The following is a 15,910-nucleotide window of genomic DNA, read 5'->3' as shown; positions in this document are numbered from 1 at the left end:
TTTAAGGAAATTTTTATTTGGGTCAACTTTCCCCGATCTTTCCCAATCGTTATTTTGATTATTTCTATTTTCTCTTGGTGCAAACCTTGGTATGTTTTCTTTTCCATTTATTCTTTTCTCATATTTTTTCTTTCTCTCTTTATCTTCCCCATCTGGTTGCTCGGACTTCTTTCTGTACAATCGATCCTCCTTGTCTTTCCAGTATATTCCCTGGGTTTTTGAGACTTTCCTTTTATGCTCTTCTCTGTCCAGTGCACATTCATCCCTCCTTTCATCTGTTTGTGATGGCATTTTGTATTGTATATGCTTTAAGAGTTCTTTCCTTCTATTTTCATTAATTTGTGCTGATTTCTTCACGTCATCTTTCTTTTCTTTTTTTCCCTCCAAGTTTGAATATTTGTCGATGACTTGCCAGTCTGTAAAACTGATATTCTCCCATGTTTCATCTTCATGGTTATTTTTGATTGCTTCAATGAGATCACTCAGACACTCTGATCTATCTAAGTCTACTACTGACACTTCATCAGAGTCATCTTCCCTTGTATTGATCTTTTTCCTCTGTGGGCTTTTATTAGGGACTTTGCTTAGAGTCAATTCTCTTCTTACTTTCTTCAGAGGCGGTTGCAAGTCATCTCGTGGTGGGGTTTGCATGTTTCTTAGAAATGCTCGTGAGCCATTTGATTTACGTTTAACTGCTTGCTTTTTTGATTTCTTTGGTGGAAGTGATGAGGATGAATTTGGGGGACTATTTTCCAGATCCACTTCTCTTGATGATTTCCTTCTTGAAACATTGAGTAGTTTAGGGGGACTTCGTTATTGCCTGGATTTTTTTCCCCTACCCCTTTTGTCTTCTTTGTGTTAACTTTGCATTTACCCTGACTTAGGAGGCCTTCCATGCTTTGTGTAGGGACTTTACGTTCTACTCCCAATATTAATCTTTTTCTCGGGACAGTAGGCACCGGACTCGTTTTTTGTAGCTCTTTATTTGTTCCACTAACGGTAGCTCTTATTTCACAGGATTTTCTTATCTACTTGTTGTCCTCTAGAATAGCTTCCATTAGTAGATGTTTATCATTTGTATATTTACATGCCAGATCGCACAGATGGCTTTGCCATTGGCATAAAGTGTCCGATTCGTTTTCAAGCCTTGCGTCTAGTCTTTTTTCAAATCCTCCCAATTCGCAAACCTGTTCTTGTGTATTCAGGTTTAATGCATAGGCCAATTTACTGAATCATTGGTCTCGTACAGTTTCAAGAATGGTGCCATTGTTCTATTCAGGGCTGCCATAACAACGATCTGGATATGGATAAAGTCCTCTTGTCGACTTTTATTGCATATATCGCTAATTTCCTCAGGGCCTCATCATTGATTATTCTAAGTTGGTCCCCTTGGTCCAGTCCAGAATGAGGCGTGTTAAATAATTCGCCTGTCACTTGCCTTTGTGTGGATTTCCTTGCTTCAGATTGTGAGATTCCAATTGAAGCAGGATGGTTTGATGGGTCGTCTTGTTCCAGTGCTGCATTTTTTTCCCATTATGAAGGATAGATTCCTTTTTTTCTCACTTACTATTTTTCCTGTGAGATTAGCAATGTCTTGGATCAGCTTAGTAGCCAGGGTTGAGTTTTTCTGTACTGGGGTCTTTGGGCTAGGTAGTTCATCTACCTGAAACGGAGGAATTCTTCTGTCTTGGTATTTTCCCTTCATTTACTGGCTGTATTAGATGACTAATTTTTGCCTTTTCCGCTTCTTTCAGTTCTATTTGGTCCTTAGTCGATGTTGTGGCCATCATCTTGGTTTGTGGTCTTAGGGATGGTGTATTTTCTTGATTATTCAAGTCATCCCAAATTTCATCCTGCCAGTCCAGCTCATTTATGTGGTTTGGTGAGTCTTGAGCGATTTCTACTATTTGACAGTCTTCGTCCAATTTGGGTTCTTGATGCTGTTGCCTCTGGTCTCCATGTATTTGGCCGGGGGTTACGCTGGGGCCTTACAACTGGGAAATCTCATCTCCTCGTACGGGAGTCTTTTGTCCCCCGGGCCCCTCCCGTTCCTTCTCCTTGTTCTGGTACAATCCAATTTGCTTTGGATTTTCTAATTGTATAATTGGTATTTCTACATTGGTGATCTTTAAAGGGGTTGTAATTCTGTCCCCCTCTCGCTCATGTTCCTCAAGCTCGTTTAGTCCCTCCTTTCCCTTTAGTAAGGCACTTGTCTTTGTCAGGGCTAAATCGGCCCCAGGCCTCCTGATATCATCATTTTTGTCCAGGTCGCCCGTCGTAGGGGTCTTTGCCGGCTCCTCCTCGAGGACCAGGCTAGTGAAAATTAGGTGAGATTGGATTAGAGAAGAGGGTATTTTATGTCTGATTCGGGCTGTGGTGGGAGACGTGGATTGGGCGGCAGGGTGGGAGGCCAGGCGCTGTCTTACCTGTAAACACCTCTTTCTTTGCGAACTTGCGTCGGGGTCCTTTGAATCACTTATTGTGCGCATGTTCTAGGGCGTAGTGCACCTCCTCTAGTGCAGACCTTGTTCGCGGCCAGCAAGGGTAGATGACGGTCTTATAGTTTCTGCGCTCTTTACAGCCGTTCCAGCCGTAAACAGCAGGAAACAGCAATGATTCGGTGCCCTTGACTCCTCTGCGGGCTTAACGCCGCAAGGGAAGCTGTGCAGTGGTTTTGTGCTAACTTCCTGGGGGCGTGGCTCGTAGGTATCACGTGACTCGCGACTCGCTTACCGAGTCAAATCAGCTGATGCCCGTGCTCGCTTCGAACTGCTGTGGCTCCAACCAACAGTCTCACGTGAGTTGGAGCGGGGTAAAACAGTGTTCACTGTAGGCAAAGGTAGGCTTCAGTTTACAAGTGATGCAGGCAATTTCAGCAGGAAACAGCAATGATTCGGTGCCCTTGACTCCTCGGCGGGCTTAGTGTTAGTTAGGGAAACCCAATAGAAAGTACCAGTCCAATCCGAGGTAAGTGGTGGAAGGGAGTATGGAATGGGCATGGTGAAATAGCCTGGCAAGGAGATGAAGGAGCCTGGGAGAATAGAGCCACGGAGAGGGAACCCAGGTCGAGCACAAGTAGGAATTACATCGCCGTACGGAAGGCTCGCAAGCGGACGTTCCTGTGTGAAAGCTCAGCCTCAAGGAATGGCCGAGGATAGCAAATGGCAAAGCCGTTGAAGGAAAGGAAAAGAAAAGGCAGGAAGCGGACAGGCCATGAAAGAGAGAAAGAGACGTAGCGCTGGTGGCCCATGACTGAGGATAGAGAGCCGAGGGATGACGGGCACAGCAGGACAGCGGAGAGAAAAGAAACTAGGAGCAGGGCGAGTAGGAGTGGGCCCCTCGAAGGGAGAGAGCGCAACAAGCCGTGGGGGAGAGAAACAAGTGGAGACTCGGGGAAAGGAAGAAAAGACAGAGCAGTGGCAGGGTTCTGAGAAAGCACGGAAAACAGCATCGGTACCCAAAAGAGTAGAAGGACTAGGTAGGGTTGTAACGCACCGGGCTCTGGCTGCGAATTGCATAAGAGCCAGCAGGCGGCAGCCATGACAGGCGAAGACTAGACCGTTGAGGCACTTAGAAACAGAACGTAGTGTGTTTATGTTCAATGGCACCCGAACCTCCAGGGTTTCCACAAGCGCCAGGATGGCAGGCACGTGACATTACCAGACAGATGTAAGCTACAAGAACATACACCTCACAAAAGTCCTTACAGAAAGGATACCAGGCAATTTAAAAGCTGCAAGACCATAAACAGAGGAGAAAAGCCCTGGTAAGAAAGTATACCAGGCTGGTTTAAATCAGAAGAGGAAAACTCCCTGGCAAGAAAGAATGCAGAGAAGAGAAGCCATGGCAGGAGATTATACCAGGTATAGTCAAGTTGAACAGTGTGTACTATACAGTACCTAAAACAGTCTGCTAGAAGGCTGTGAAAGCACAATAAAATGAAGTGGAAACCTGTCAGAAGAGTACACCAGGTATCCAAGTAAAATACGGATTAGCAGCCAAGTTGCTTTGTGTGATTGATAGTCTTAAAGAATTAACATCTTGAAACACAAGGAAGAGTGAAGAGAAATCCTGGGGAAGGGAATCACACTCTGGAACAAGGAACTCTATTTGTGTGGATCATTTTTGTATTGGAGTTACGCATTTTCTTTTGGAACATTTGTGCTCTACTGAAGGCAAATACATTTTTCCTTTTCACCTTAGAGTTATTTTTCTTAGATGTGAGAGCCAGAATAGAACTTTGAACACCGGGTGACGGGCAATTTGCTTTAGACATCCTGACCTTTGACAGAACCTTAGTTTTGATTTTAGACAGGGAAACACCTCTTACAATAGGGACGGAGAGGCATTTCCCACCCCATTTCATGTTAATAAAAGTCTTTGACGAAAACCATGAATCCAATGTGTCTGCATCTCATTCCTGGCTCTTCACACTATCTTCTCTTTCCATTTGCTATGCCCTTTCTATTCTATTCACTCCTCCTTCACTTTTCACCCCATTCACCTTCCATCAGCTCCCCTAACCACCATTCCCAGCTACCCCACTACTCGCACCATGTCTTCTTGGCCTGGGTTTGGAAAATCGATGATGATGCCACCTGCTCCTCTGCAGGGGCTGAGCAATGAGGCCCCCAGTCCTGATTTCTACTCAAATGGTGTGTGCTCAACAATATCTCCCTGAATACAGTGGCTACTCCTAGCAGGCCACGGAGGAGGTACTTGTGGTCGAGCCATTTTGTTATAAAAAGACAGACCTCTCCTACCCCTCGATAAATAATGAAGCAAGGAATAGGACATTTTGTTTCTTCCAAAATAAATTTTGAAGCACAAAATGTTAGTTTTTGTTGCAATTTTGCAGCACATTTTAATTGAGTTGCGGGTCTGTGGGAGTGCTAGCATGCATGGGAGAGTGGAATCAGGAGGTAGACAGTGCAGGTTGAGGGGTTTCTGGACTCCTGGTATGGCAGTGAGGAGGGGCTGCTGCTCCCCTGCTACCCCCTATACGTCATTGTCTGGTACATGCTGTTTACATACTGTTTATATTATGCAATAGTCCATGATGACTTCTTGTTTGACAACTTTAAGTTGATTTGCTATTGATTGTCACAATTTCGTTCAATAAATATGGCCTTATATTTTCCAAAGAAAGATGTGTGTGTGTGTGTGTGTCTCCTTGGTGAGCCCTGACCCCTGTGTTGCCCGTGTATTAAACCATGAATGTGCCTTTTTTGGAATATTTCATACTGTAAACTAAATCATTTCTAGGGGCACCTCATTTTGGCAGGAAACACACAGCGAGATTAAATGATTTGACCAGCATTATACACTTTATTTAAGTTGTAAAGACAGAATTTGACGTAGCCTGAAATTTAGGTACTTGACCACACATCCTCCTAGCTCATGTTGGTACAAATATGTATTGAAATTTGGTTTTGAAAACCTAAACAATACTAAATTGTATACAGATTACTTTAAAATTGCATTAGTTACATGATAAACCAACCTGACAATGTATAACACCATTGTAAAATGGGTTGATGAAAAGAGTAATGGGATACTTAGTTTTGAATCCTACATTTCATGGAGGTGACCACTCCTGTTAGCACTTTTTTGCAAAATAGCCCCTGCCGGCAATTTTAATTGTTTCCGGCAAGTACTGGAAAAGTAAATAGCAAAACATAGGCAGAATCGTCTTTTCTCGTCACTTCTATACTGCATGTTTGCAAAAGTGTAAATCTCTCCCACAATTAATAATTTGGAATCAGCTTGCTTTTACCAATGAAGCTACAATCATAGCGTGTCATTTTTCAAGTCCTGCGGAGTGGAGAAAGCAGTGCTAAAACGATTTTATGATTGTAGCTTTATTATCTCCATCCTGAATGGAAGCCTACTAGCTCCAGAATGCAGATTAATGAAATACAGACACAAAGTGAAATTAAATGCATAGCATAGTGCTCGTTTTGACATCCTTGCAGAGCCTGCTAACGCAGGTTTCAAATGCCAGCAGGGCCAAACTCAGCCTTTCATCCTTCCGAGGTTGATGAATGAGCACCACACACCGTGGGTAATAATAAGCAGCGCTCAGATACCTTAGGGTTTGTAGCGCTATATAAATGCCAAATTATTATTATTATTATTATTATTATCATTTTAAATCACTCAACAATCTCACTTACATAGCTTATTAAAACCTTATATAATTTAAAGAAAAAAGTGCCAGTTACCTTTTCCCATGACTAATCACATCCTTTTTTAAATGATCTGCTTCTGAGACATGTTAAAAGGATAAGGCCTCCCTGGAAGGGCCTGTGCAGCCCTGGCTGACTCTGAGCGGAGAAAGGCAGAGCAGGGGGTCCCATGGGCATGTGTCCCTTGTCCTATTATTAAATCCTATACAACTACACAATGTTCCCACCTGTGTTTGATTTCTTAAGAGAAGAAAAATTGTTTATAGTGGTTTTGTGTACCAACATGGATATCATGCTGGGTAGCACCAAAACTGGTAAAAAAACAGTGTTTTATTTGAAAGGTGGGCAAAGTATGTTTTTTTAAAAACATTCAATATGAAAAAAGGACTGAAAATGCTTGACAAAGAAAAAAAGAGAAAAATCAAAAAACCTTAAATTAAGCAGGGCTGTACTAGCAAGTGGTGTATTCCAGTTAACTCAAGACCAGTGCTTAAATTTAAACGTTGTGCAAATCATAAAGAACATTTTCGAAACAATTGTGCAACAAAAGCCAAGGAAGTCATATTTAACAACATAGAGGAACATCCAAACCGTACAAAATTAAATAGGCATTCACTGTTGAAAACAGCTTTCCATGAAGTAACTCTGAATTATTGACAACATTGTTGACAGTAGAATTGATGATCTAATTCATCAAGCTAGATTAATCAATCCTCTAAGAGTATGTGGAGCTGTTTAGAGGACTTAAGTCTGTTAATTCATTGTTACATTCAGATCACTGAGCTTATGCATCATCCCTATGTGAGTGTACACTTGTGGGTCTAGATGTCCACTCTTCTCTTAAGTAATCACACACAGTGGGGAACATTTTGTAGTTGTTTAGACATAGATTACCCCTAACACCGCTGTTTCCAGGGCCAGTCCCTACCTGCTTTTCTACTGTTAAATCCACCTCTGATTGCACTCTGCAGGAAATATTCCAATAACCTTTTTTAGTTTTATAAGATGTGCACCGTTTATACTAGGCCAGCAACATAATACAAAATGCTCTTTTCTTGTGTTATTTTCCAGGTATTCATGATCAATCTTCTGAGAGGCAAATGTTTATTGGGGGCTGGGGGGGGGCATTCCTCCAGTTCCTCTCCCCCTCTCTGTCACTGGTGGGATCCCACATTAAATAACTTTATTTTCTGGCACTGCCTAAACACCCAGCAGTTACATCACACTTTTCAAACAAGATCCACAATACACATGATGTATTGTGTTTGCATGCAAACTGTTAATAGTTACTCCAACAGTATGACGTTATCAAGTCTGTATTTAGAAGTTCATTTCATGAAATGTTCTGGCCAGGAAGGCTAGTCTTCCATTAAAACAACGATACATACTGTTTAGGTCAGAACCCAACTGGTAAGTATGCATGAGAAGATCTGAAGCTGGTCCATACTCACCATCCTAGCCTGGAAATTATCCAGTAGGGCCATTTTGGAACAGCTCAGTAAGATATACAAGCAAGGCACCCACATCTGGGCATATACACTTTAACTTAGGGAGACAAACTGAAACTATCACACACTGGCAAAACCAACAATTTGGGCTTTTGAATACGCATGGGATAGGCATTTGCCAGGTACTGCCTTAACGCTACCTACCACCTGGCCATAGGATGGGAACATCTGGAAAATGGTGCGAGTAGCTACGCATATGATGTAATTGTCTGGCAAATGTCCATCTGATACCAATACATAAGCCAACACTGTTGGATTTGTGTTTGTGTTAGACAGGACTCCCTTGTAAGGAGCAGATGTGAGTTCACACCTATTGCTTTTAAATCTACTGGCTGAAAACATGCATTGTTAAGAGACTATATTATTAGAATAGGAGCTAATTTACAGAGGCAATTAAGTCATTAAACACTCAAACAAATGCTTAGCTTTAACACAATCAGGCTCTGTAGAGCACACAGTCTGGTGTTACTTTGTGACAGAGCTAGCTCAAAGAGTACCTTAGGGGATATGTTTCAGCAGGGAGGGGCGGGCAGGTAGTTGGTGGGACTACCATAGGGATTCACATGGCAATGGAAGGATGAACGACCAAATTCGTCCATGGAATGTGTGTCCCTCCTAACATCCTTTCTCCATCCTATCTGTGATCCAATACAATCCTTCTGATTTACACCTAATATCTAATGCTAATCACTTAATCCCCCTGCCTGCAACCCCCCTTGGCCCACTGGGTCCCATTTGTGGTTAACACGACTAGCAAGGCCTCCTTTCTAGGAGGGGCCAGGGGGTGGCATTGTGGGAGGGGCCTGGCCCTCTGCCCCCCCCCGCACCCCCCTTGTTGGAGCTGGACCTGGTGCATCCCCATTCTCCAGTCTTTCATAGAGGTTCATAAGCCCCCAATGCACCTTTAGCCAGCTACGGACTAATCCAATGGCCAATCTCGCAGCCCCTTTCCAAGGGCACACACGTGCTTTAGTGCACAGACCTCAGTACAGACTGCACCTGAAACCTTTTCCACAATACTGCAATAGGTGCTGGCATTTATCAGGTGTGCAGTGTGGTGCTGTCTTCTATTCCGCCAGCTCACTGTTCATTTACAGGGGGTGAGACCCGAGCTTGCCATTACCAACTTTATATTTTAAAACGATGTCTCATGTGCTCTGAAAGATCCTTCCTCTTACTTCACTTCAATGTCCTTATTTCACATCTTACAAACCAGACACAGCATGCATGCCGTTTTCTAAGCTTTTGTTCTGTTTTTCTCTGTTGAATATCTTGCAGAAACGGACAGTGTGACACTGCTATTCAGGTCGGGTGGGATACATGGCCCTAATGGATAACTACTGTCAGGGGATAAGAACAGAAGCTGGCGACTCTCAGATTTGGTACTTTCTTTATTTTAGTTTCTTTTCATTATTAATGAAGTACAAATGTATTAGATGCTAAGGATAACCTAGCTGTAATTTTTGAGGATTTTGAGCATACCTGCCCATTCTATTGGATTTTCCTTTAGAACCACGTTTGAAAGTCTATTGGGTCCCGGTGCTCGCAAGCCCTTACGTTTTATTATTGCCTTATGGATCTCAGCCGTAATTACCCTCAGGGGCCAGTAGGCGTTTATCTTAAGTATCCCCATCAATGGAGTAGTTTGGCCATATTGCTTTTAAAGAAAGATTGACCATTTCCATGCTGGGATGGGGTTGACTAGCTTCTTTTGCCCATCTCCCTTTATCTTAGACAGCATTTGCCAGATATCTCTGGTGTTCCTGTTACATAATACTCTTAGCATCTGCTGCCATTGCTTATTTTCCTTACTGAATTGATGGCATGCTAGCCATTTTTTTACAAGTCCTTTTTTACTTTCCAATCATGCTAGCTTTTACCTCAGGGATCTCTCTTTCCTAATAGCTCTGCGCAATGGTCTTTTTTCACCTTGCACCTCATGATCGAATTGGTGCATATGCTTGTTATGACGGATCATTAGGTTTCTGTGTCTGAGGGACCCGACATTAAATGCTAGAGTGCTCAAGCAGTCACCCATCTCAGCCAGACCATGTGTAGAAAATGTAGGTAGATCATATCTAAATAGACGCTGTGTGGCGCTGGCAGCCCTACGAAGATTTCCTGATGTCCACCCCATTTTATTCCCTCCATTATTAATGTTGCTGCGCTTTCCTTGCACTAGGAAAAGCCCTGTGAGATATTTTACCTTTGTTCACGCACTCGTTATGTGGGCTCAGAGAAAAGCTATTGCTGCAGCAATTATACATTTGGAATGAGCCCCTGGGCTTGCATAGAACTGCACATTGCATCTCGGGCATAGTTGGTTTTTCACAGGAACAGCACTGTGAATGCAACTGCAGGCAACCCCTGCCATTGCATGCGTGCTTTTCATGCACAACACGTCATGATTGTCACATTGCTAAACTATTTTCTAAATCAAATATGGTCCTAAAAATGAGAGCAAGCCGTTTACCATGGTGTTTTTCTCATTGCACCATATTCACCCATCTTACATCTGATTAAGCACTTGGATACCTTTGACAGACTCCATTTTATCATTTCTCGGTCTGCCTCACCAATCCAGCACTCCTCATGCAGGCTGCAATTGTAATTCACTTATTTGTTATTTCACAATGGCTGTTTCTCTAGCACCACTCTGGAAGCTGGAAGCGGCCGGGCGCCGTGTAGAGAGCATGGCAAATGTAATGAGGTTGACAAATTAGAAGGATATGAAAGAGGTATCTTTTGTGTGCCAGGGTAATGTAGATAATGACAGGGCACAGGTGGAGTTTTGCAGATAGCGGATTAATGGGCCAAGTAAAGTAAAGTCTCGGTTGAGGTGGGCACAAGAGGTCCTTTGTGTCGTCATTAAATCCATCGATAGAAATCTTACGCATCTTTACTGCATCTCCTACAGAGTTAAAATTATTGGTTGTTACAAGGTATATATTAATTTCTACTAAAACATTGTGTTCTTTTCCAGGATCCTGCTGTATGTATTATTGTGAACGCTGAAAACAGTTACGAAAAGAACAGGCAGGAAAAATGAGTCTTAACAACCACATCTCAACAAGGCTCCGGCAAAGAACCTTCTGACGAAAGAATCAGCACAAACATTGCAGGCTGATTTTGGCGGGTAGTTTCAATCGTTGGACCATAACATGACTGAGCTAGTGCCTGCTCACAGTGGGGCCCTGCTTAATGTAACCGTTATGAGCAGCAGTAGGCCGCCCTTGCAGGAATTTGACTGCCAGCCTTTCGTTTCTGTTTACGTCCTGCTGATTATCGCCTACACGATAGTGACTTTAGTTGGCCTTTTTGGAAACCTCTGTTTGATAATCATTGTAAAGAAGCAGAAGGAAGCTCAAAATGTGACCAACGTGTTGATTGCCAACCTCTCCCTCTCCGACATCTTCATTTGCTTCATGTGCATTCCTTTCACGGTTGCCTACACCTTGATGGACTACTGGATCTTTGGCGAAGCCATGTGTAAGATGAGCTCCTTTGCTCAAAGTGTCTCTGTCTCTGTATCCATATTCTCACTTGTCTTGATTGCCGTTGAGAGATATCAGCTTATTGTAAACCCGCGCGGGTGGAAGCCGTGCGTTACGCATGCTTATTGGGGGATCGTCTTCATATGGCTCTTTTCCGTCATCATCTCCATTCCATTTTTCATCTTCCACCAGATCACAGATGAGCCATTCAAAAACATTCCCTTGCACAATGATTTGTATAAAGGCAAGGTGGCCTGCATGGAGGTGTGGCCTACGGTTGCCAAGCGACGGGTATTTACCACCTGCCTTCTGGTTTTCCAGTACTGTGTGCCGCTGTGCTTCATTTTCATCTGCTACCTGAAGATATTTGTGTGCCTCAGGAGGAGGAACGGTAAGGGGGACAGGCTGAAGGAGCGGGAGAGCCGGGTGAATGATAGCAAGAGGATTAACATGATGCTTGTCTCCATCGTGGTCACCTTTGCTGCCTGCTGGCTGCCGTTAACCATCTTCAATGTTGTCTTTGATTGGCATCATGAGGCCCTGATGAGCTGTCACCATGATCTGATGTTTACGCTGTGTCACCTGGTAGCCATGATTTCCACCTGCATCAACCCGATCTTCTATGGCTTGCTAAACAAGAATTTTCAGAAGGATTTGCTTTTTCTCATACGTCACTGCAACTGTGCCATGCCACAGGAAGAATGCGAGAATATTGCCCTCTCAACCATGCAAACCGATGTATCAAAAGGCTCTCTGAAGTTGAATAATGCACCCACCGATATCTAATGCAACTAATTAATTATCACCAAAATCAGCTGTATTTCATGTCCTGTAACTGGCTATCAGATTTCCAATGTGTACTAGTGCGAGTAAATGGTTTATGGTCTTTGCATCGAATGCCATTACATCTAATGCCATTCCATCGAAATGTTTCCATCTAAAAAAATGTCCATCAAATGCATTTTTTCCTTATTTTGGGGGTCCCCACCCCAAACCCCCGTTTTTTTACCCTTTGAAATGCACCTGAACAAAAATTAACCCTTTATCCCCCAAAAATATGCATTCGATGGACATTTTTTAGATGGAAACATTTCGGTGGAATGGCATTAGATGCAACGGCATTTGATGCAAAGACCAGATACCCTGGTAAATGTATGATGCTAACAGGTTAAACACATGTAATTATTGGTCCAACATTGTGTGCTGTGGGTGAATCCAGTGTATCGCTAGTTGTGTTCATGGTTGCTGTGAAATGTCTATTGCAAATGCAAAGTCTCCTGCCCCCTACCAACACCAAAGCACATCCACACATGCCACTTTCATGCTGTTTGGTGAAGCAGGACAGTAGGGTGTCTCACTGGGTCCATTACAGAGCTTGCATCCAAACACTGTGATTATGGGGCTCAGCAAACTTTGACAACATCATGAGATTTGGCACACATGTCCATGCAATATTATGTATAACAAAATATAATCTGTCTGGATAGTCATTAATATTGATTATTGGGACAGATTGCCAGGCGTGAACACCTAATGTGTGGATCTCACATTGCCATAAATTCACAGTGTCTCTTGGAACCCATTTAGGAAGTCCCCTCACCCATTTTTCAATGCTACTAGGAGTAGTTATCCCCCCTCTGCCCAAAGAGTTACTACTCCTTTAATTAGGATTTTTACTCATGCCTCACTCTACTTTAAAATATATCAGAGCTCACTCAACCTCCACTTGCGGGCGAGTGGGGGAAGCAGCCCCTACCTCACTCTACCCCTCTTAAACTGGCCCCAACCCACCTCGACTGTAAATGTTACTCCTGGTTGTATATAGATTAATAATTTTATTGGTCCTATATACATTGTGGTACTATGCCCCTTATGTTAATATTATTGTTTCTGTCTGCTCCAGTATCCCTTTGCTCCATCCATAAAATTATTAATTATAACCGCCCATCACCAGCCGGCATACGCCCAGCTCAGAACCAGTGCACACTCTAAAGGTGCTGCCTCTGCCAACTAGAAATGTATCCTATGTAAGGCATTTCGATTTCCAATGGCATCCCTAAAAGAAGGCGTGGAGACCGAAGAAATGCACAGGCAGCCATAGAGATAATTGAGAACATGCCGTGTTAGGGGTGGAAACTGGTGGACTTCTGTATTCTCCCCTCACCCCGGTGCAAACTCCCACATCCCGCCATTGGGGAAAACTAGAAAGCATGGTTAATGTTAGTAAAGAATCACCATCCAATCAGCTGTGACCCTAGTGTGGCTGCCCCACACTAGTTCTGGGATTAGCGGAGATGGGGTGGTCATCCAAGGGTTCTCCACAAAAAGGTTTAGAAAGGAAGGTGAGGTGTTGAACCAACTACTGACCAAGTGAAGACACTGTTTGTGCAGCCACAGTGGCGCCTTTAAGCACATCATGACACCGGTATTGTTAGTTCTTGTCCTGTTTGTCTTGTAACAAGATAGTCAATCAGATCTCAGTCTATTGTCTACTAACTGTGGAATTGTTCTGTTGATGTTTAATAAATGCAAGAGAACGGTATTCACATGGAAGGAGAGTTATTTTTTATTTTACTTCGCATGAGTGTAGCTATTGACTTTGTAGAGAGTGATGGTTTACGTCTGAGTTCTGCAGGTATTTTGTCCTCCCACCCCTCCTTTTCTGCTCAACACTACTGAGCACCCTCTTTTCCAGCTGAATAGCTGCTTAAGGCAACAATCAACTGATGAGAGCTCGGTATGTCTTCATCTTCTGAAATAAATGGATCAAGGCCAGTCAATTGTGCAGCATATGGGCTGAGGTATGCATTGGAGGAAGGCAAGCAATGTACACCTCAATAGCCATAAGACCTAAGTTCTGCTATTTCAATTCCACCCACAGAATGCCCCACAATTTGTATGGTCCTACTCAAAAGGGGGCTCTATAATCGGTATACTCGTTTAGTCATCTGAGAGGTTGATATATCCTTTTATTATAGTGGCACAAGTCCAAGGTATATCTGAAGCGGCCCCTGCCCATACACACGAATTGTGCAGGATACGCTCCCTTACTCAAGACCAGGCAGACCGGCACTATCGCAGACCCTCAGTATGTGCTTGTTGAAAACCCACGGCCACATTTATCTACGACTCTTAAATGGAAAGACCACAGCCATATGTTTCCAGGACTCAAATTAAAAGATTCCAGCCTTGCTTTTAAAGATGATAAGGAATAGAGCGAGCATGCCTAGGTTGTGGGGATCATGACCCCAAAACTGTGTCCAGGTGAGAGTGGATAGTGGTGTATGCAGCGTTATAACTTCAAAGTCTGATCCTCTTATGGCCCTGGTTGATATCCTGCGAAACACATTCTGCGGGAAAGGTGAAGTCAACCCACGACGCCTGGCCTCTGCCAGTGGTCAAAATAAATACTCAGGAAGTGAACCTGGTTTTTGCCAAAGACATGCGCTGAGGTAGGGGAATTTTGGATTCATTTTCTCCAAGCTGTCAGATTGGATTCATTTTCTCCAAGCTGTCACATGGATTCATAGATCTATGCCCTTGTGTTGCAGAGGTTTTTCACGTGGAGTCCTCCCTGTGCGATGTTTAACTACGCTATGTTCGTTTTCATTTTATTGTCATAATGTTTTGGGATTTTCTTTTCAGCTAGTCAAATAGCAAAAGCATTTTCAGACTGCACAAGGTAAAATGGCATCAGATAGAAGACAACGCAAATGGTCAGTGCCACATTACTGGATCGCTTCAGCTTTCTGAAGGCTTTTTTCCAATGCACCACTGAGAATAGAAATAGGCCTGGGCACAGAGGCGGTAGTCCCATGTGATATGGCAAACACCATCAACTGTAAGGTTTGTTTCAGACACAGCATTCAGGAAGCACTGAAGTGCCTCCAATGGGATTTGTGATAGGAATTTGTGACGTGATACAAACCTAATTGCACCTACATCACTATGAAATGAGCCCCTATACCGAAACCTGTAGACAAAGTAGGGGAATTTTCATCGAAAGCATTGACATATTTTTCTACCTGTATTTTCTTTATGTGGGTTTATTTGTATAGTTGATGTATATATAATTGGGAACATATGCAAAGTACTGTTGTATGGCAGTTGTAACATTAGCCAACAATGGATGGATCATTTTCCCCAATATGAGACCTGTTATCCCACCCAGTGATATCTGCTTTATTTAGTTATTTTTTCGCATTATCAATATACCTAAAGAGAAATAACCATGCCTCTCTACTCTCTCTAACTTGTGGTACTTGACGGAACTGTGATGACCATGTGCAAAGTTCTTCATGAGATGAGTGCATGGTGGGATATGGGGAGGAGCTAAAATGTGTGACGCACTTCTTAACTGCTCAAGCTGCCCTTTCCTCGCTCGCTCCCGCTCCCTTTAGCGGTTGACACCTGACTGCAACTCGGTCCTCTGTGGAAAGGCGCAAAGTACAAGCTGGGGCAGTATCAGGCACACTGTAGGCTGGCCTCCAAAAACAAATTGAAAGGGCCCTGTAAAAAAGAGTAAGAAATGAAAAGAGGAGGTCGCAACCATAGCACACATTTCAATAAAGAGGTCACACTACAGAAACAACATTTTGTTTACCGTTATTTTACACAGAAGCCAATACAGTGAAATCCTCAGCTGCAAATTGTCCAAGTATGTAAATGGCGTGTGCTGAATTAAACAGTACTGCCCTTTGCCCTTTCTAGTCAATGAAGC

At 43.2% G+C, this 15,910-nt stretch overlaps 1 protein-coding gene across 4 annotated transcripts in view; it reads left to right on the top strand.

Moving 5' to 3' along the window:
- Positions 1 to 15,129, top strand: part of LOC138581355 (neuropeptide Y receptor type 6-like) — a 323,800-nt gene extending 308,671 nt beyond the window's left edge. For 2 of the 4 annotated variants that reach the window (XM_069652626.1, XM_069652628.1), the window contains 2 exons: positions 8,975 to 9,078; positions 10,680 to 15,129. In XM_069652626.1, coding sequence (XP_069508727.1) covers positions 10,858 to 11,976 — 1,119 coding nt within the window. In that variant the 5' untranslated portion in view covers positions 8,975 to 9,078; positions 10,680 to 10,857 and the 3' untranslated portion in view covers positions 11,977 to 15,129. The remainder of the gene's footprint in view (positions 1 to 8,974; positions 9,079 to 10,679) is intronic. The other 2 variants (XM_069652627.1, XM_069652629.1) reach the window with 1 other exon arrangement.
- The last annotated feature ends 781 nt before the right edge of the window (positions 15,130 to 15,910 follow it).

This window comes from Ambystoma mexicanum, chromosome 3p (genome assembly GCF_040938575.1).
Source record: "Ambystoma mexicanum isolate Mex_15411 chromosome 3p, UKY_AmexF1_1, whole genome shotgun sequence".
Taxonomy (NCBI): domain Eukaryota; kingdom Metazoa; phylum Chordata; class Amphibia; order Caudata; family Ambystomatidae; genus Ambystoma; species Ambystoma mexicanum.
This window is presented reverse-complemented; position numbering and strand designations above follow the sequence as displayed.